Raw genomic sequence first — 22,307 nt, 5'->3', positions numbered from 1 at the left:
GAATACAGATAACTGCTGACATGCTTGGACCAATTTACAGTGCTGGAACACCTGAGCTTGTGGTTAGAAATATGGGGGGAATAGTGACCCTTTGGCAGCAGGCCTCATCCATCCAGCCCAGGCAGGAGGCACACCACAATGGTAATTGCCTTGGAAGTACTATTTTGACAACACAGATATGTGTAAGTAATCATTTTCCCCCCACATAGATGAGATGTCACCTGGAGGGCTGAGGAGTATGATCATGTTTACAGTTCAGCATGTGACCTAATTCTGGTTTGATTTAGAACACAGAAGTCAGCAGGATTTTTCATTAAGTTTTAGGCAAGCAGACAACATTTCAAAAGTAGAGTGAGAACTTTATTACTATGTTAGATGTGACAGTTGGGAAATACAGAAGCATGTCAAATACATGACACAATTCTTAACCTTTTCAAAGATGTGCCAGTATGGAATGTACCTAAGCTTAGTTTTGCACTCTTTATTTGTATGATGTCCCCACACATGAAATAAAATCACATAATCCCATTCAGTCCAATGATTACTAAAAATATTCCCAACTCCTTTAAAAAAAAAAGTTTAAAATGTATGAGATGTAATTATTTATAGATACTTTCAGAGTAAAATGTAAATACATGTCCTGAGAGGAGTGCCAGAAATTTTTATTCACATTTAGTTGTTAATAAAATGAGGCTGTAAGAAGACATTCTATTTTATCTTTAACCCTTAAGACTATAATAAGTATTTTGAAGCAGTGGTATTTAAAGTTAGATAAATGACATTTGTCACAAAGTCTGCCAAAAATTCCAATCAATAACTTACTACTTTCCAATTTTAAATTGCTGTAGTACAAGAGTACAAGTTAATATAGATTCATGGGCATTCAAACTGGGTTAAATTCAATGCTCAACTAGGATTAGATCAGTTTCTGTTGTAGAAGAAAGATTTAAGAAAATAGAATATTCATGATTTGGAGGTACCTTGCACTAGATACAGTTTATATTTGTATATTTTAAATATTTTATCTTCAGATCCCACTGGCCCACACATCCTATGCCCTGACTAAGAGCCAACAGTCATGGTTATCTCTGGTTAGTTTGATTTTTTGTATAGCTGGTAGATTGTTGCTTCCTAGCTTCCAGCTAAAATCCTTAGGGGGAAATGTCGGATATGCAGTTGAGGCAGGATTCTGACCTAGTCCTGCAGTATGTGGCACAGTGCATTTGCACCTGTACTAATTAGCCACTTTTTAAAATTTTGTTCTGTAAATTGAAGGCCTACAGAAAAATAAGTGATTATTTTTAAACTGCACTTATAAGAAATTATGTTATCTTGGATTGAGTCTGGATAAAATGCCTCTATAATAGAATAATAAAAATTCACACTATTTTATGAAATGCTAGGTAGGTTGAACATGTTGTATATGCTAATGCTCCTTGACTGAAGTAATATCTGTTGGTGGTTTAAACTTTTTTATGTAACAAAATATATTAGCATTGTTTGCAATTCTAAATTACACATTTGAACTAACTTTGGAAGGCACTTGGAGTCTAATGTTGTTGAATGCAGACATTTGGTAAATCTTAGTTTGAATGTGTATATTAAATATGTAATTATAAATTGGAGCTGTCCATTATCCATGTATTACATATACTCTGTGAATTTTGTTGAAGTAGATTACAGTCACGTAATATATAGTAAGTTCCCACTATGACAACCTGACACATCTTTCATTGTTTTGTTGCCTTATAAATCAACATAATTTAAGGTGCTTTATGTGGGATTGTTAAAGGCGGTGTTAAAGAGAGGGCCTACAGTTTTGTAAAATTTGGATTATTAGCTCTAATTTCCAGGAAGTTTAATTTTTTCTGCAATGAAATGCATTTCCTTTTATCATTTGCAAATAGTGCTGCCAAAAGTAATAACATCTTGAGGTAATTCTATTTCATGTCTTGAAGAAAGGCTTACTATGCTTTTGATGAGAATTTGCATTTTATTTTGCCCTGATTAAGCAGCAGTGTACCTGGATCAAGCTGAATAGCATAAGAAAGAAGAGGAAAACGTTTGATGGAAGCAAATAATGAAATGCATCAATTGTGTCAGCACCTTGCTGCAGCCACATCTGGCTTACTGTCAGTGTCCCATTAGATTCCTGTGGTTTTATGTGGCAAAAATAATATGCTCTGTAGTTAATGGAATCATGATATTTGCAGTTTGATTCAAAAACCATCTTATTTTGCTCAGATCTTTGTCAGGCTTAACTTCCATCTGACTGCTGCCTTGTCTCTTTAAAATTTTACGATTCAGAGATCAATTGTTCTTTTAATCTATTCTTTTTCTTATTACAGTGAATCCAGCAGCCTCAGCAGTAGTGATGCTGGCTTGTTTACCAATGATGAAGGAAGACAAGGTACTGGTACTTTTATTTCCTTCTTTAATGAAACTGCATGAAATTACAATTTTGCATTTCATAACATGGTATCTAGTCTCACAGTACTATTTTTTTAAAACCTTCCATTTACAGTAATACACTAACAATATCTGAGATGAACATTTTTTGGTTGGGGGGGAAAAGAGAATGACATGGTGGAATTCAGCGTGGTTGCCCTGAAGTAAATGTTGTTTTTTTTGTTTTTTCTGCTTTCCACTGAAAGGAAAGCTTACAAATAAATACTTTAGAGATATCTTTGATTGAACAGTACTCCGGACAGTGACTAGCAACAGCTAGTTGTAATAAAAAATACAGGTCTTCAACGTAGAGGTGTGATGGTGAGGTATTCTATTTCCCCAAAGCCCCCATCACCCAATGCTGTCCCCCCAACGCCCCCCAATAAAAATAGCACTGTGCCATTCTCTTCCATTTTTCTAAAAAGTGAATCCTTCTTTCCCAGTTAATATGTCTAACTATTGGCACAGACTGCCACTCATGCAATGAACTATTCTGTCAGACGTTGGTATATAGGTGCTGAATAATGTAAGATGGAAAATTTCACAGAGTGTTGGTTCCCCTCTCTTTATTTCACAATTGTGAAAAATTGTTGGTGATTACTTTTAAGGCTGGTTTTTAAATGAGTACTACGTAAAATGTTCTGAGAGGGTGGGGGTGGGCATGAAGGAAGGCTGGACTAATTGAAGTCCACTGTTTTCTAGGAGAGGGGAAATCGGAGGGCCAGCCAGCCAGGCCACTTTTGGCACACCTCAACACCATTTGGCAGAATGACTGGGGTAGGTGCTCAGTGTGTAGAGACTCCATAAGAGGAATGCCCCCTTCCCTTTTCAAAAGATAAATAGGTGACCAAGAAAGGACAAGAATACTTTATGATGATTTGCTGATGTAAATGGAACCACAGGATAAGTTCTGCAATCCTGTTAATGCAATGGGAAAGCTGTACTTGAAAAAAATTGTGGGTTTCAGATGGATGACCACATTGTAATCGCAGTTTTTCAACCTGTATTCCCTTTGAGTGTGGTTGGCTGCTTCAGAAATGTATGTATGAGATGAAGTAATGTGGAGAGGTTTGTGTGGCGTATAAACACTGGCATAGACTTGTTGCACTGAATGGACTGTTTCTGTGCTGCAAATTGTATGTAATTCTATGTATCCTCCCAAGTGCAGATGTAGTAATTGAACTATACGTTTCCGAGGTTGCATACCATGCACGAGACCACAGCTGCGACTTTAACTATCACCTTTATTACATTGTGCAAGTGCTGTTTCTGTGATATTATATAATCATAATATTAGCATTCCTGGTATTGCAAAGTGATCCACAGTGTCATAGTTGGCATGGACCAATGTTAGGTTCTAATTCCAGATCAATCATATTATTGGACTCCATGATCATGAGGCCTACTTACAGCCTTGTGCCATCCCCATTCAGGCCCTTATGGATCTTTCTACAAGATTTTCTGTCTTTTGAAAAATAAGACAGTCCTTCATCAACAAGTATTATTTTAATGACAAAATGTTAATTAGCCATTTTTATGTGACAACATGTTAACTAATCTTTTTTAAAATGAATTGTGCAAATTTCTTTTTCATGCTGAATCAACTGATAATGTCTGCTGAGTAATTCAATGCCTTACTCACAGGTGGGCATTTCAGATACAGATCAGGCTGGATTGTCACAAATGGCAGCCAAGACCCGATACCGGGATTCCTGGCCCCGTCCCTGGTGCCTCCAGTTTTCACCAGCATGGGATAAGGGCGCAGGTTATTGCGGGTCTCGAGCCCGCACCCTGCAAACCTGACCTGTCCGGCTCCATTGTGGGGATAGGCCTCATTGTCCCCCACAATTTTTGTGGTGTCAGGCCAGCTTTACAAGGACTTCTGGGTCACAGCCCCTCAGAGGTGTCATGAAACATAGTCTGGATCAAGGAACCTTTTGAAAAATCCTTGCAATACCCCCTTGCAACCTATGCCCCTCCACCCACCCCTATGGTCTCTCCTACCCCCTGCCAACCTATGCCCTTCCACCCACCTCCATGCCAAGCTATTGGCACTTCCATGCCCAGCTACGGCACTTCCATGCCCATTCAACCAGTATACACTCTGTATAGAACTACTGAACCCTATGATAACAATAGCATATTTGAACAAGCTTTAGTAAGTAAACAGTCGTCTGTTCATAAAAATTGCTTTTACTATAGCCTTATAAAAGTGTTAATCATCCAGATCCTTTAAAGTATCAGTGGATATACTGCAGGCATTGAAACCTCTTTATCTTGTGTAAATAAACATTGTGAAATTGACAGAATAGACCAGGGAGCCAGAGCTGTCAACCAAGCAATGTTTTCCCCAATTTTGGTTGAGTGCTCAGACATCCAATACTCTTTTGAAACAGTTAGACTAGACTTGTATTTTCTTGAGTATAGAAGATTTAGTTGTGATTTAATTGAGGCATTTAAGATGATGAATGGAGTTGATGTAGTAATAAAGAGAAACAATTTCCTGTGGTGGAGAAATCCAGATCAAGGGGCAAATCTTAAAATTATAGCTAGTTTATTTTTGACGTCAGGAAGCAATTCTCCACACAAAGGGTAGCGGAAACCTGTAGCTCTTTCTATCCTGCCCTCTTTCCCTCAAAAACAAAAGCTGTTGAGGCTAGAGGTCGGATAATAGCTACTGTGGCAGATAGCTTGAGTTGGGAAATTTTCCGGTTTGCCAAACCCATGTTGTTTAATAAGTGCCCTAATGTACACAATTGTTGCTCCAGGAGTGAGCATGGGATGGAGTTGACCCAATCGATCCTGGAAGCAGAGTGCTGGTGACCACAGGGGCGGGTGATTGCCGAAGCAGATTGGTTAGAAGGCCCACATGCTTCTCTGGGGCGTGGTCCCAGTTGCGTCAGAAGATTTTAGGCCTTCTAGCCTCACCCTGCCATGCACCCTCCTTGGCCTTAAATGTTCCATGCCAACGAATTCCAGCTTATGCCCATGGGCCACTCCCTGTGGTCCGTTATTTTGTCACTGTCAACTCTTTCCCCTTCCATGCCATTCACCCAGTATGCACTACGTACATAACCAATGAGCCATATAATAACAATGGCAAGTGTGGAACTGGTGAGAGAGAGAGAAAAAAACGCCCATTCGGAAATCTTCTTTTGAAAATAAACTTCCTTCTTATAACCCTGTAAAAATATCAATCAGATCATTAAATTATCAATAAGAGAGGCTTCACTTTACACCTCTTAACCTTGTCCAAATAAACTGACAAAAGAGTTTACAGAAAGGACTGTAACCACTTCAGGATGTCAGTCAAGGAAAGTGAACAATTCCCTTCAAGTTTGTCAAAACAGAACCCTCTGTTGAGCTAACGCTTTTACTGGTCTCACCTCAATTAGATCCGTGGCCGGCCTTCCCACCCTGCTGCCAATTGAGGCCATTAAGTGGGCAATTAATGCCCCGCTCATCCCACCGCCACTGGTATTAACCCAGTGATGAGCGGGGGTCTCACCATGCAAGGGAGCACAACAAGCAAATCTGTGCGGGATTGCTTGCTGACTCCCAGTGGGAGGGGACTTCTTTCAAAGGCACTCATTGCCTGATCGTGGGACCCAGCATCGGGAATGGAAGGACCCGCTGAGAACCAACCCCTGCCCTTGCCCGTGATCTGCACCCCGTGACCCCCACTCCTGCTATCACTCACCTATTGCCCGAGATCCAGTGACAATATTAGACCTCGTGTGGGTGTTGTACTGGCAGCAGCCACCTGCTGTTCAATAGAGTTGCTGATCTCTGATTGGCCAGCAGCTTGCATTGGGTGGCACTTTCACCCCGGGGAACCTTGGTCCCGGGAAAGACCCACCACTGCCCAGTTAAATACCTAAGTAACACTTAATATGACGGACTTTCTCTAAAAGAGGAGGCTCAAGGTTTTTGCCGGCTCTATAGCTGATGGGCGAGACCCCCACCTCCTGCATTGAAAACCACCCAACAAGTGAAGAGGGCACTCAGTAGAGCACATACCTCTGCCACACTGTGTTAATGTTATTACAATTACGTAGCTCTTCCTTGAGGCTTTTCCCTGCATGGTTGATGCTTTATGTTATGATTCCCAATCAACCAAAATAGTCAAATTTACTGAATGACCCCTAAATTAAGAAATTACCAACAGGATTCCACATTTGTAGCTTTTACCACTTTTTACTAATCTACGTAAATTAAACATGAATTAACAGGAAAATTACAGATGGTACAAATTACACATAAAAAAGCAGATACAACAAAGACTAACAAGATTTGTGGCACCACCTTCCGTTTTTCAGTCTTTCCAACTCAGCCTTCGGAAAGTAGGATCTCTCACTTTTCTCACTTAATGCATTTGGTCCTCGAGTCACCTGCAATGGTAGCTCCGCTCCATCAAAGTCCTCAGATACTGTTGTCACCCAAATGGCACACCCCTGCAGAACTTCCTTAGCTCGGTTCATGCAATTCTGATAGCACAGATCCCCCGGAGACAGCTTTATCTTAACCCTTTAATAAACCTCATTAAACAATCCTGTTGGCTCTTGCAGAACTGAAACATAGCCGTAGGATTGTCCAATTCGATGTCTCTGCCTAATCCTGTCTTCAGCCTTTTGTCTTTTTTAACTGTATTACACACAGCTCCTTGTGAATGTGCCTTCTCTGTTCTTCCCCTACTCCAGCTTTCCTTTGGCTGCAACACAGCCACACAGCTTTCATATGTTAACTTCCTGTTGGTGCTACTTCCAGGATGACCAGGTCACATGGGTCAGTATTTCTTATTATTCAAGAAAATTACAATTGGTCCCTTTACAACTGACACAAACTCTTAGAAGTCTTTTTCAAACATTGTCAAAACCAATTATAGATTCCACAGACATTTAAAAGAAATTACAAATTTTCCTTACGGCACTGCTTCTAGGTCAAAGGTCATCACACTCTCTACAAAGCTGGAAAAATAAATCTTTTTATTAAGAGCTTCCAACTCACTGAGGAGGCTTCAGGCCAATCCATATCCAACAACTTGCTTTGAAAACTCTGCTCACAATTTTCCAGCTATGACAAATTGCACCACAGCAGCTGAGACAATCCATGACATTTTAAAATAATCAACGATATTCTAAATAAAATAACGTACAGCATTCTTTTTCTTTTTTAAAAAAAGTCAATTTGCCCTTTCTCCCAATGTTAATGGAATCTATACTGTATCTGTGTACCGAGTTTTGTTGAAATCTATCCATTAGTTTTTGTGAGAAATTGTTTACAAACAGACCAAAAGCTGGGGTGAAAACATTACCTCCACCCACCTTCAGTGGCAGAGGTAACAATAAACCAAATGGCACACACATGAAGAGAGAGAGTGGATGATAAACAGACAGAGGAGGAGTTGAAAGTGTTGAAGAGTAGGAGACAAGGAGACAATTATAGGGAGAGAGTAGGTCTTTTAGTTTTGTCTGAGTGATGCCATGGGAAATCACCTAGTTTTTATTTGGTTCAAAATATTTGGTCCTGTAGTTTTCCCTTAAATATTACAGTTAAAGTGATAGAATTGTGGAGCAGTTAATTTTGATAGTTGTTATAGCTATCTGAAATGCCTGAATTTTAAACACTAATCCCGCTTGAGTAAATTCACCAATTTTGGATTCACAGAGAGCAGAGATGGGTGAAAGATATGGCACGATTATACTGTAGCCCTGTCTCCAATCTGCATTACCTTTTGAGTACTCATCTCCATTGGGATTCTGAGATAAATTTACCCTACTTATTGATTATTTTGTTTTATGTTTTGAAAAATAAAATGGTTTCCATTCAATCTTGCGTAAGCTACTTATTTTGAAAGTTAATAACTAAAGTTCCAGTTCAAATCTTGAAAACCGTGGATACTTTGGCTTAACCTTAAAGACAGTAATACAGTTGACCAATTCATTTGGCATGTTTAGTCAAAGGTAATATTCAAGACGGTTTTATTTATCTGAATTGAGGTTGATTTGTTGCTTTAATATTCTGCAAAGTATCTGTCAATTTAATATCTTGTACAGACTATAATTATCGTTAGAAGCTTATTTTTACTGTTCCAGTGCTGTAGTTCTGTAGCAATTTCAAAATGCCACCAAATCTAAGTCCTTAAGGAATATAAAATCTCAATGTAGGATTGGGAGTTTTCTAATGTGGAACATTTAGAACAGCTTGTGGGCAACTAATGGGCTACCTCACCCTTGCATGTAACTGTTCACCAGACATTCTTCCACCCAGCTTGGTTTCTGTGTACTTTCTTTTGTATATGTTTTATTAAATCTATAAGCAGCTTCAGCTTTTCAGTTGAGAGGGTTAGCAAAAATATTGTAAGACAGCCTACATTGCAGAGTCAGCATTCTGTAGTCTATTCTGATAATGAATAGACTTTCTTTCCTATATAACCAGAAACTCTCAATCTTGCATTATAACCTACCCTCTGCTCCACATATTCTTTCAGCAGCAACAGTGACCAGAAACTCTCAATATTGCATTATAACCTACCCTCTGCTCCACATATTCTTTCAGCAGCAACAGTGACCACAAGAATTAGCAGGGGAGGTTGGAGCATGTTCTTACTTTGGACATGCTCCAGGAAGTATTTCCAAGCCATGTATAGCACAATCATATGCTGAGTGAAGCTGGTTCTGCACTCTCTCAAAATGTGCTTTATTGACAACCTCAGGGCAGTATTAGCTACACCAGTCTAAATTTTTCCATTCCTCATAACCTCTCTGAGTTAGAATGCTAAGTTGGGCTGAATCGTGGACTTATTTATGCCATTGATATTTTCTAAATGCATTTTACATAAAGTCTTTACATCTAGCTGAATCAAAGGGCTGAATTTTATGGAGTCAGGGTGGTGGGGGGTGGGTATTGCGCGATATCCTGGTAGAAAAGTCAGTCGTGAGCTGACCAACTTTAGAAAAGACTGCCCTGCAGCCACAATACACTGAGGCTGGCTTCAATGAGGTGAAGGTGAGACTTCTGATCCTTGAGGAAAGCCAGCAGCTGAGTAGACCCAGCAGTGCCAAAACTCAGTCGTAGGCGGATTCTGAGACAACACATAGTCCCAAGAAGGAAATCATGGTGACCAGACTCAAAGACATGTTCCAGGTGTTTTGGACAAGGAGGGATCGTGCACCCTGGGAAGGGGAGTGGGGTTTGGTTTTGGAGGCCGAGGAAGGGCACAAGGGGAGGGGTTACCTTTTTGGGGGTGAGGGGGTAGGGCATGCCCCTGATGCGCACAGGGCACTCTCAAAAGGAGGTAACCCTCTCTTCCTGCTTGCCTTTTCACCTGAGATGGTGAAAATGCAGGCTGGCCTGCTTCATTCCACCTTTCACCACCTACGCACAAGTTCTTGCCACTGGCTCCAAGGCAAGCGTCCTCCTCGCTTCACGGGACTGCTAGAGATGAGACCAAGTGGGGAGACATAGCATGGCATGAGGGAACATTGGAAATATAGGAGATCAGAAAAAAATTTGGAGAGAGAAAAAGTACAAGACAGAATTTTAAGAGACGCTAGGGCAGGCTAGATAGGTTTGTTCAGTGAAATTCCATGGTTGAACTTCCTAGAGTGTTTACACTGCAACCCCTTTTTTCTCAATATTTTCCTCCCTCCTGATGGCACTGACCCTTGCTGGAAAATAGTTCACAGATGGCCTGTTGTTCTTTATTGAAACTCCCATTGTTTATGTGTGCTTTATCTGAGTGTCAACTGCAAGTAGATCCTTGGGATAATTTTCCCAGCTAAAGGGAGCAGGCTTGCCTGTGTGCGAGGAGTTAAATTTGCTAAAAGTGACTTCCGATTGGAATTCCAACATCACCCTGTCCACTCCTGGGCTCCATGGACTGAAGGTGAGCAGGGAACCCCCTTAGATCTGTTGGTTCATTAATTAATGTAGTTAAAAAGTCAATTAAGAACTATTCTTTTTAACCCTCAATTCTGGATTTCCCAGTCAGGGCACCTACTTCCTGACTTGTCAGCAACTTGACAGGGTCACTGTGGAAAGAGCCATGGCTAAGCTTGTCAATCAGAAAATTAGGTTCCCAACCCGTAAATGATCCCACCATCCCGTCAGGGACTAAGTTCACAAAATTCAGCCCCTTGGTTCTGTCCATCTTTGATATTCACATGTAAACATTACTAGTAGGAGCTGTTAGGATCAGGACAATATTTCCCTTCCTATCACAGGGTGTTGAGGCAAATTGTGGCAACACAAATGGGCAAAAAGCAAAAGAAAGGCAGTTACTGAAAATCTGAAACAAAAGCAGAAGATCCCAGAAAAATGGTAGATCAGTTAGCAGCTGCAAGGGAACAAGTAAGTAAATATTTGCTGCAGTGCCTGAGAGTAGCCAGCTCAGTGCAGTACAAGTCTAGTCTTATAGCTCAGTTATTACATAAACTTGCTGGATCATTGGAGGACATATTTGAAATGTAGTCTTAATTGTGAAAAGGACGATATTTGCTCATTATTTGGCAGGTAAGGCAGGCACATCAAACAGGCACATTAAAATAAATGCGTTAATACCCTCAATAAAATAGATAACTAGGATCTGCTAATCTTCGTACAGTGCCGTTTTAAGGCATATGAAAAATCTTCAAAGGATGAATAAATGAAGTATCACCATTAGACATTTAAAAAACTTAATGTGCATTCTGGGAGAATTGTTTGAACTCAATATTCGAAGGAAGCTACAAAGGATACTTGAAATTCTGACTGCAAACATGTCAATGACCATTGATAGTAATTCACTTTCCTCATAGATTCAAGCTGAGAAACTCTTAGAGTTTCCCAAATATCTCATCAGTGTTGAACATATAATTAATCAGTTAAATCAGGCAGAAAAAGAAGATAATGCTGATTATAATTCCTTTGAGAAGTGAACTGATAACAAGACTCTATCAATTAATTCGAAAGCAAAATATAGCAGTTGTTGGAAATCTGAAAAAAGAAAATGCTGGAAATACTCAGCAAGTCAGACAGCATCCTTAGAGAGAAACCAGAGTTAACATTTTTGGTCAATGATTTGTCCTCAGGGCTCAAGAAAGAAAGAAATAATTGATGTTAAGCAGGTGAAATGGGTTTGTGGGGGTGTGAGGGAAGGAAGAACAAAAAAGATCTGTGATAAGGTGGAGGCCAGGAGTGATTAAATGATGAAAGATTTCATGGTACAAAACCAAAGGAAGTGGAATGGGTGAAGTAAATAAACAAATGATGTGTCTAGATGAGATGTGAATGGTTAGATATCACCCATCCAAATGCAAAGTAAGGGAATGAGGAAAGGAACCGGAATAAAACCGAACCAGCAGTAAAAAAACAAGAAACAAAATGGAGTTGGAGATTATGATTTAAAATTGTTGAACTCAATTTTGAGTCCAGATGGCTGTTCAGTGCTGAGTCGAAAGATGAGGTGCTTTTCTTCAAGCGTGTGTTGAGCTTCATTGGAACACTATAGCAGGTCAAAGTAGGTGCAAGATCGAGAATTGAAATGACAAGCGACTGGAAGCAAGGAGTCATGCTTGTGGACTGAACGGAGGTGTTCTGCAAAGTGATCACCCAATCTGCATTTAGTTTCCCCAGTATAGATCAGAATACATTGTGAGCAGTGAAAACAGTATTCTGAATGGAAAGAAGTACAAGTATGTCACTGTTTCACTTGGAAGGAGTGTTTGAAACCTTGAATGATTGAGCTCCAGTATGCAGATGATATTTGTGCATGAGCTCGCTCAGAAACTGAACCCCATATCATTGTTAACTCCTCCTCTGAAGCATATGAGAAAATGGACCATTCACTAAATACCTGGAAAACTAAGGTTCTCTTCCAATGAGCTCCCACAGCGCAACACTCCACCCCCCCCCCCCCCCCCCCCCCCCCCAAACCCCCAATTAAGATCAATGGTGGTCCTGGGAAACGTGGATCAAGTTCCATATCTTGGGATCCTCCTCTCAACGAAGGCAGACATAGATTACAAAATGTGTGCTCAGCCTTTGACTGACTGAAGAAAAGAGTATTTGAGGACTAGGACTTCAAACCTGAGACTAAGGTCTTGGTTTACTGGGCAGCAGTGATCCCTGTTCTCCTATATGCTTCATTGACTTGGACAACCAACAGCAGGCATCTGAAAGCACTGGAGAAATACCACCAGCAGTATCTTTGTAAGATCCTCTAAATCCAGTGGCAAGTCCAACAGCAGCTTCTTCTTCCAAACCAACATACCGAGCATCGAGGTGCTAATCACTCAAAACTAGCTCCGTTGTGCAGGACATGTCATTTGTATGCCTGACACCAAACTCTGAAGCAACTGCTTTACTTGGAACTCAGCCATGAAATGAGGCTCCCAGGTGCACAGCAGAAACACTTCAGAGATGTCCTCAAAACATCCCCGCTGACTCATGGGAGCCCCTGGCATTGGTCCATCCAAAATGGAGAAGGTTCATTCGGGAAGGCACCATACACATTGAGAGAATCACTGGGAACACATAGAGGAAAAGTCAAGGTGTCAGAGAGAGCACACAAGCCTCCAACAACATATCTACCCAATCCTTTAAGCACCACCTCTCCTGCATGTGGCAGAGTCTGCAGATCGCACATTGGACTTAACGGTCATCTCAGAACCCATTGAACAGGAGTGGAAGCAAGTTATCCTTGATCCCAAGGACTGTGTAAGAACAGGATGGTGAAAAGGGAGGAGATAAAAGGACAGGTGTTGCATCTCCTGTGCTTGCATGGCAAGGTGCCAGAGGAAAGGGAGGGTGTGTTGGGGGTGACTGTAGAGTGCACCAGAGAGCAGTCTCTTCAGATTGCTGAAAGGAGAAGGCAGGGGGAGATGTGTTTGTTGTTGGCATACTGCTGGAAGTGGTGGAAATGGCGATGGATGTTCCATTGAATATGAAGGTTGGTGGGTAGAATGTGAAAATGAACGGAAGCCTATCATGGTTCTGGGAGGGAGGGGAAGGGATGACGGCAAAAGTGCGTGAAATAGATTGGACATGGTGGAGGGCCTTGTCAACCATTCTGGTGGGGTGGGGGGGGTGGGGTGTTGGGGGGATTCCTCGGTTGAGGAATAAGGAAGACATAACTGAAGTGTTCATGTGGAAGGTAACATCATATCATCATATGACACGACAGCAATGGAGAAACTGGGAGAATGGAATAGAGACCTTACAAGAAGTGGGATGTGAGGAAGTGTAGTCAAGGTAACTGGGAATCTGTGAGCTTGTAGCGAATATTATTTGATAGCCTATCCCTAGAATGGAGACAGAGAAGTCAAGGAAGGGATGGAAAGAGTCCAATCTCTTTACACGTCCATCCCCCACTAGAATGGTCTGAGAGCCCTCTGCCCAACAAGTTTTCATCCACCACCACCCTTCATCGCCTGGCTGACCTTGTTCTGGCAATGAACAATTTACCCTTCAAGTCCACTTCGTCCAAATAAAAGTTGTTGCTGTGGGAACCTACATGGGCCTAGCTATGCTTATCTTTTTGTGGAATATGTGGAACGTTCCTTGTCCCAGTCCAACTCAGGCTGTTCCCTTAACTCTTTTTCTAGTACGTTGATGACTATCAGTGTCATTTCCTGCTCTCGCCCTGAACTGGAACATTTCATTTACTTTGTTTTCAATTTCCACCCTCCTCTCACCTTCACCTGGTCCATCTCTGAATCTCCCCATCCCTTCCATGACTTCTCTGTCTCCATTTCTGGGGATAGGCTATCAACTAATATTCACTACAAACTCACGGACTCCCACAGCTACCTTGACTATACTTCCTCACATCCCACTTCCCGTAAGGACTCTATTTTAGTTCTCTCAGTTTCTCCATCTTGTTGCAACTTCCATGCTAGCACTTCTGATTATGCCTTCCTTTTTCCTCAGCCGAGGATTACCCCTGACAGGGTGGTTGACAGGGCCCTCAGCAATGTCCAATCTATTTTACACACCTCTGCTGTCACCTCTTCCCCCACCCTCCACCCCAACCCCTCCCAGAACCGTGATAGAATTCCACTTGTCCTCATCCACACCATCACCCTGTCACAGATCTTCCCTTTTGTTCTTCCTTCCTCCTTTCACTTGCACAAAACCTATTATACTTGTATCTTTTCGGAGTTCTGAGGAAGGATCATCAAACAGAAACGTTAACTCTGTTTCTCTCCACAGATGCTGCCTGGCCTGCTGAGTATTTCCTGTATTTTCATTTTCTATAAATTAATTACCTCGTAACACTCCTCTGTCCCTTTCATGTTTTATAGGTTTGTATTCTGAGATTTAAGTGGCATAATTTTGTTCCTAACAGCATATTAAAATGAGTAGTTCATGGATGTTTTGAGCATTTTGGGTACCAGGCATATGCCAAGTTATATTACATATTTGTTTGGCAGAGAATAGTTGCATTGTACATTTTTTCTTTGACATAAATTTACTTCTTTTAAGACTTGGCTTTTCTTTTAAAAGGTGACGATGAACAAAGTGATTGGTTCTTTGAGGGTGAATCTGGTGGGGCATGTGGTATTGCCGGGATCATTCCCTGGTGGGAGCAAGATGATGCTCTGGAACTGGAGAGCGAACTGCCAGATCCGGTATTTGAAAGCATCTTAACTGGCACCTTCCCTCTCATGTCACAAACAGCCCAGAGAGGTCAGTACCATTTTGCTTCCAGTTGCAGGTGTGAAGTTATTAAATAATTTTACTTGTTTGCTTGACAGGAGAGTTACCAGTGGTTCTGAACTGTGAAGTGTTAGACTGTCAATTTTAGGATATTGGATATGTGTTAACTTGGGACTTTTTTTTTCTTTTCATGCCTTTGCCAAGTTTATAATTCCTTTAGGAAGAAAATAGATTGAGTAGATTTGCTAGAATCAATAGATGGAAGCAAGGTAAAAAGTGACTTATGTACAAAGAGAAAAGGAAGATGCTTTCTTAACATATTCCAAACCTTGCATGTCGTTATTTAATACTAATTGTATATTTTGTTAAAATAGTTAATGTTTTATTGTTTACAAATGCATATTAATTTATCAGAACATGTTTTCAGCTTGTGTACTAGTTAAACCCTTTTTTGTGTCTGAGCCCATTTTTTACTTAAGTTCTTACACTTGCTGCATAACATTTAGCCCTTTGACATAAACTTTTTGTAGTTTTCCACCTATAGTAGAATTCTGTGTATGTAATAGAGTGAATGAATAAAATTTCTATGATAAAACTGACATATAAGAAAAGAAAGAACTTGTGTTTATATAATGCCTTTCATGACCTCAGGGCATCCCAAAGTGCTTTACAGCCAATGAAGAATTTTTGAAGTGTAATCATTGTTACAATACACTCCAGAGGGCTGTGGATACTCAGTAGTTGAGTCTATCAAAGACAGAGATCAATAGGTTTTTGGATACCAAGGAAATTAATGGATATGGGGATAATGTGGGAAGGTGGAGTTGAGGTAGAAGATCAGCCATGATTATACTAAATCCCAGAGCTTGTCCAAAGGGCGAAATGGCCTACTTCTTATGTTCTTATAATGTAGGAATTGCAGCAGCCAATTTGCGCACCGTAAGGTCCCACAAACAGCAATGTGATAATGACTAGATAATCTAGTTGAGGGACAAATGCTGGCCAGGATATCAGGGAGAACCCTACTCCCTGCCAAGGGGGCTTTGACGTCCACCTGAGAGGAGGTTAATCCAAAAAATGGAACCTCCAGCAATGCAGCAATCTCTCAGTACTGCATTGGAGTGGAATTTTGTGCTCACAGTCTGAATTTTATGCTCCCTCACCGGCGGGACCGTCAAATTGCAGGGATGGGATTCCCTCCAGGTTCCCACCAGCCCTGGCCATACAGCAATTTTATACTGGAGCGGGCAAGGCCTCGGTTGGGAAGCTCACCCTTGCCCCACTTGAGGCCCTTAAGTGGCCAATTAATGACCATTTAAGGGGTCTGCCCAGCCTCACTTTTCAGGTTGGAGGAACTGTTGCGTGTCTGTGGGGGAAACCAAAAATAAAGCAAAAATTAGATCTCGGGCGGGAAGGTGTGGGGGATGGGTGTGCGCTTCCATTAGAAGCCCCCTTCTGACTGGGAGTGCATGCCGCTTAAGGCCCAGTGATCTTCAGACCTCCTTCCCAACCCACCCCCCCTCCCCCCCAGACCCCAGTCGCCCCCTCGTGACCTTCCCTACCCACCCCCCTCCTCCTCTTCTGTCCACTGCAGCACTGTCAGATTGTTGGCAGCCCTCTAAGGCAGGACTGCTGCCCCTCACTGGTGGAAGTCCAGCCTTAGAGAGCTGCTGCTAATCAACACTCATTGGAGTGTAAATTGGCTGTGGGGTTGTCGGAGCTGGCCGTCATGAGTTCCCCACCGACTCCTTGGATGGTGGGAGCTGACCCCCAGACATCTGAAAAATTTAGGCCAAGTCCCTACTTGAAACCACAACCTATTGCCTTCAAGGCGAGAATGGTTCCTACTGACCCACAACTGACACATTATATACAGTTAGATTTGTATTTATTATGGACAATGACTAAACTTACATGATGTGGTTATTGTAAATCTTCAAATGGGGAAAATTTACAGAATAAAATACAGAAAAGAACTGTAATATTTAGGTCTTGGAAAATAGAGCCTGAGATGAAGAGCAAATTGAGATGAGGTAAAAATGTGTCATCAAGTATTTGATTAAAATCTATATTTCTATCAAATAGCCACCTACAAAAATAATTCGGAATATTTTATGTTCAAATTTGTGGACTGTGGAACACTGGAACATTTATTAACTTGGCTTTCACGGAATAAATTTTAAAATTATTTCTGATGCCTTTGATTTTGGTGCCAAGATGTGATTGCAATTCTCAAAGGGTTAATATGTTTCCTTCTCCTACCAAATCAAGATATTATTATTGTCTATAAAAACTAACAATTATATTTGCCAATTACTTTTTGCCTGACTGGCAGTGTTTTAGAGGGTTGAGGTCAAAGTGCACCCCATGCCCCTTTTAACTGAAATAGCTGTCAAATAGATCATATCAAAATCTCTTAAACTACTGCTTGTTTGATAGGTTTCCAAGCAAGACTCACCCGACTGTCTGGAATGGCAAATAGAAATGGCAGAAAGGGACCCAGGAAGATTTCTGCAAAGGTAAGTGTATTTATTCTTTCTCTTTGTCCTGTGTAGCTGTTATGATAGCTTAAACTAGTACCTTACTGAAGTTAGGTGGTGGAGATGTTATAAAGACCTTGGCCTGTGACCTCTGCCCTTTCTGGCCATGGTTCAGGTGGCCATCTATCTCTTGATCCCTTTCCCACCTCCTTTCTGTCTCGCTTCATTGCGAGCCTGAGCATAGCTGGGATTTGTAGCCTATTTTCCAGTCTTATTGCAATCTCACAGTGGTGTTTTATAGGAGCCATTACAACTGATGGATTAGTTCTCATGGTATTTATGACATATGACGTACCCATGGTGTTACCAGCAAAGGGCAGGAAGAAAGGGAAAAAATACTACTGATTCCTCCTCCAAAACCTGAAAGGTGTTGAGCTTTAAATCATGTTGTGGAAGGTGTGCATATACACACTGCTGAGTTTATCTTTATTTTTGGTCACTGGCAATGTATTCGAAAATTGTTCTAAGGGACAGAGAACCTACCTCCTATTGTGAACAGTTGTTGGTGAAAGAGATAACTAGCTGGTATGGTGTGATGAACTATGTCAGATGTGTTTAACTCCGAATGGATTATTTAATATTCTTGGCTTCAGGTACAAATGCCGTTTAAATTAAGAGCAAAGGAATAGGGGTAAAAGGAATATTAATTTTAATTCACATATACTGTCCCATTAATTTTTTTTAAAAACTGCTCTTTTGTCTTTGTATGATACTAGCAAAGTCCAAAATTAAATTAACAAGTTAGAAACTATTGTCTTTTTTTTAATGTTTCATGAATTAATATGGATTAAGTATTTTTTGTTGTTTTGGTATGCTTTCATGGCCACGCATGCCAAAGTAGTATGCATTTTTATTACTTCAGTAGAAAATATGCTGGGAAACACCGGATGCATTAATAGCTTTAATTAATTACAATGTTTTACCAAAAAATTCACATAATATGTGCTGCTAGATGTCCTTTCATTTTGAGTGTCATAAAAGTTTTCTCAATTATCTCTTTTTCCTTTGCCCTAATATATTCAATTTTATTTTGAAAGTTTTAAATTTTGAACACATTTAGTCATAGGAAGCAGTGATACACAATTTAAGAAAACTGCTTGAATCTGAATTTAGCTAATTTGGTTTCAATTCTATTTACTTCAAAATTAGAAAAACAGAAGCCTAAATATTCTCACTTTGCTTTATTTGGTTGCAGAAATGAAATGACACCTTAAACCTCACAGAATTAAAACAGAAAATTGTTCAACTGTATCAGTAAATGGATTTGAGATTATGGGTATGAGTAGGGTATCTAGCGCCAAAGTCTTGTCACAGAATTAGATGTCAAAAATCTTCTTTAGTTTTAGATATATGGTTCACAGCCACTGGGTATGATTAATACGTACAATCTAAATCATTGAAAGTTCCTCTGTTCTTTTCGTAAAATACAATAGAGCACAAATCACTTAAACCATGGGAGGATAACAATTGGAAAATAATGCATCTTCCCTACCAATGAATTGTCAGTTATATCTAATTTAACCAAAATCAATTCATCTTTCTTGCATTAGATGAAACTACTTGCAATAAATCTTCACCTAATCTTTGATCCATTTTTTTGATACATCTCTAACACTTTATTTTCAAGCCTGCAATCCTGCATTTTAAATCTATGGAAATACATAGAAGTCTTTTTTTTCCCACCCTTCAGAAGCTAATGTTAGTTTGCAAGTCCAGGACAATTTAGCATTTAATTTCCCATATTTGTCCTCCTTTTGTCTTTTTTGTTTCTGTTTTTAATTTCCTTGCGAATATCTTCTACATTATTTTTCTCTCTGCTTTTTTTCTATTTGCTTTTGCCTACAATTCTTGATTTTTTTTTTCCTTTCTAGTGTCTTCCTGTGATTTATTTTTGCCTTGTAATCTAACTTTCTTTAATTCTTTCTCCTTACCTCGTCTATTCCCACAGGAACTGTCAGTCATCCTATGGTCAAAACGATGAGATTAACTGCATTGTGTACAACTGTTGTCATTGTTTCATTGGTCAATAAGTGACTGGTCTATAGTGATTTGAGGTGACTATAGCAGTTAACAGTTATTAGCTTATTGACCAAACTTACTTCCAAGTTACAGCACAGAACCTTGAGTCATTAGTGTTACAGGGATCGTTATTGTAACTATTTTGTCAGCAGGCAGATCCTGTATCACTTGAGCTACCCAAGGTGTTACAATTCAGTTTTTACTGCTTTGCTATTCTCTTTTTCTGCCTTTTTGACTTTTTTCACAGATGTGATCATTCTTGTTTATCTTGTTTCCTTACATTGTTTCTGTATTTCTTTTAAATTATAGTTCTGGGGAGATTTAAATTTGTTTTCTGATAATTGCACAATGGTCCTAACTGAGTGAGATTAGATTCCAAGTTCTGAATGCCCAGTTTATCTACAAGTCAGTTGTAATATTTATTTTCTGTAAATCAAAACACAACTATTTATAAAATTATGATAGATTTTGGCAGTGTAGATAGGGGAAACATGTTTTTGTTGGCAGGAGGGTCAGTAACCAGATGATACAGATTTAAGATAATTGGCAAAAGAACCAGGTGGAGCTGAGGATTTTTTTTAATGCAGTAAATTGCTGAGAGCTGGAATTCTCTTCCTAAAGGGTGATGGAGCAGATTCAATAGTAACTTTCAAAAGGGAATTATATATGTGCTTGAAAGGGAAGGATTGCAGGGCTGTAGGGAATAAGCAAGGGAGTGTGACATGAATTAGATGTCTCTTACAAAGAGCTGGCACAGGCCTGATGGACAGAATGGCCTGCTGTTATCTAATTTTATGGATCGGAATGATACAAAGCACAAATGGAGGCCCATAGCACCTCTGATGCACTTTGAAAGAGCTATCTAATTGGTCCTAATCCCTGGCTCTTGTCTCCTTGGCACTGTAAATATTTTTCCTTCAAGTATCTATACAGTTTTTTTTTAAAGTTGCCATTGCATGTGCTTCCACCATCCTTACAGGCTATGAATTCTGGGGCACAAAAATATACTTGTATTTCTTTTCCCCCTCATTTCCTCTAGTTCTTTTGTCAATCATCTTAAATCTGCGTTACCAATTCTTTTACTATTTTAATCAGTTTCTCCTTATTTGCTCTGTCAAATCCATTCATGATTTCAAACATTTCTATCAAATCTCCCCTTGATCTTCCCTGACCTAAGAAGGACAACCCCAGCTTCTCTAATGTCACCATTGAACTGAACTCCCTCATCCCTGGTACCATTCTAGTAAATGTTCTGTATTTTATCGAAAGCTTTGACATTCTAAAGTGTGGTGCCCAGAATTGAACAAAATGCTCCAACTGAGGCCTGACCAGTATTTTGTAAAGGTTTTGTTAATCTATTATTAAAGCCATTGTTCTCTTGTGCTTTTTAACAGCCAATTCAATTTGGTCTGCCACATTCAAAGATTTTGTATATACACCCCTAAACTCTCTCTAATCTTGCTCCCTTTTAGAATTGTACATTTAGTTTATTGTACCTCTCCCCATTTTTCTTCCAAAATGTATCACTTCACCTCTCTCTGTAAAATTTCATCTGCTGCATGTCTGTCTTTTTCATCAGTCCGCTTCAGACTTCTTGAAGAGAGTTACAACCTCCCTTATTATTTACTACATTTCTGAATTTTGTGTCATGCAGACTTTGAAATTATGTTCTGTACGCCCAAGAACGGGTCATTGATATTTATCAAAAAGAGCACTGGTCCTAATACAGACTCCTGGGGAACAATGCTATATACTTAAGTTTGATAAACAACCATTCACCACTACGCTCAGCTTTCTGTTTATTAGCCAATTTTGTATGCACACTGTCACTGTCTGTTAATCCAGGCTTGTCCAACCTTTTCACGTGGGGGGCCACATTTCAATTTTTGTCACACACCGGGGTAGGGGGGGAGGGGTGAAGAGCAAATTTTGGAAAGATAAGGTTTGGCACAACATTAAACATGAATTTAACAAAAAACAACTTGCTGAGCAAAAAAAAATCGCAACAATAAATTGATATTTTTAAAAAATGAGCAATAAATAAAGATAACCATTAGAATGTGGAAGGGTGGAAAGTGTGTGTGTCCAGCTCGCTCCCAGTCTCAGGGTGCTCATTCACACACCCTCACCCCCTTGAAAATGGTGAGACTAGCTGTTGGTGTGTGGAGGTGAGAGTGAATGAGAACCCTGAGACTGGGAGTGAGCCAGACGCACATACCCCCCTCCCTCTTTCTCATCCTGCCCTCCCTCCCTCTCCCACATGCGCGCACACACCCTGTGCCTCTCTCCCCTGCACACACGCACACTCACCCCTCTCCCGCATATGTGCCCTTCTCCCGCACACATGCACACTCGCCCCTCTCCCGCGCACACGCCCCTCTCCCGCGCACACGCCCCCCTCCCGCGCACACGCCCCCCTCCCGCGCACACGCCCCCCTCCCGCGCACACGCCCCCCGCGCACACGCCCCCCCCTCCCGCGCACACGCCCCCTCCCGCGCACTCGCCCCCCTCCCGCACACTCGCCCCTCTCACGCACACTCGCCCCTCTCACGCACACACATTCTCGCCCCCTCTCCCACACATATACGAACTTTAATTTTGCTAACAAGTCCATTATGTGGTACTTTTATAAACACCTTTTTGAAAGTCTATATGCAGAA

General features: G+C 40.6%; 1 protein-coding gene across 8 annotated transcripts in view; it reads left to right on the top strand.

Moving 5' to 3' along the window:
• gpatch2 (G patch domain containing 2) overlaps positions 1–22,307 on the top strand; it is a 287,662-nt gene that overhangs the window by 23,482 nt on the left and 241,873 nt on the right. For 6 of the 8 annotated variants that reach the window (XM_078557079.1, XM_078557083.1, XM_078557081.1 and 3 more), the window contains exons 3-6: positions 2,349–2,410; positions 3,151–3,225; positions 14,935–15,117; positions 17,527–17,606. In XM_078557079.1, the coding sequence (XP_078413205.1) occupies positions 2,349–2,410; positions 3,151–3,225; positions 14,935–15,117; positions 17,527–17,606 (400 nt within the window). The remainder of the gene's footprint in view (positions 1–2,348; positions 2,411–3,150; positions 3,226–14,934; positions 15,118–17,526; positions 17,607–22,307) is intronic. The other 2 variants (XM_078557086.1, XM_078557080.1) reach the window with 1 other exon arrangement.

Source organism: Cetorhinus maximus, chromosome 14, assembly GCF_964194155.1.
Source record: "Cetorhinus maximus chromosome 14, sCetMax3.hap1.1, whole genome shotgun sequence".
NCBI classification, from domain to species: Eukaryota; Metazoa; Chordata; class Chondrichthyes; order Lamniformes; family Cetorhinidae; genus Cetorhinus; species Cetorhinus maximus.
Note: the sequence above shows the minus strand (reverse complement) of the source record. Positions and strands in the feature narration are given on the sequence as shown.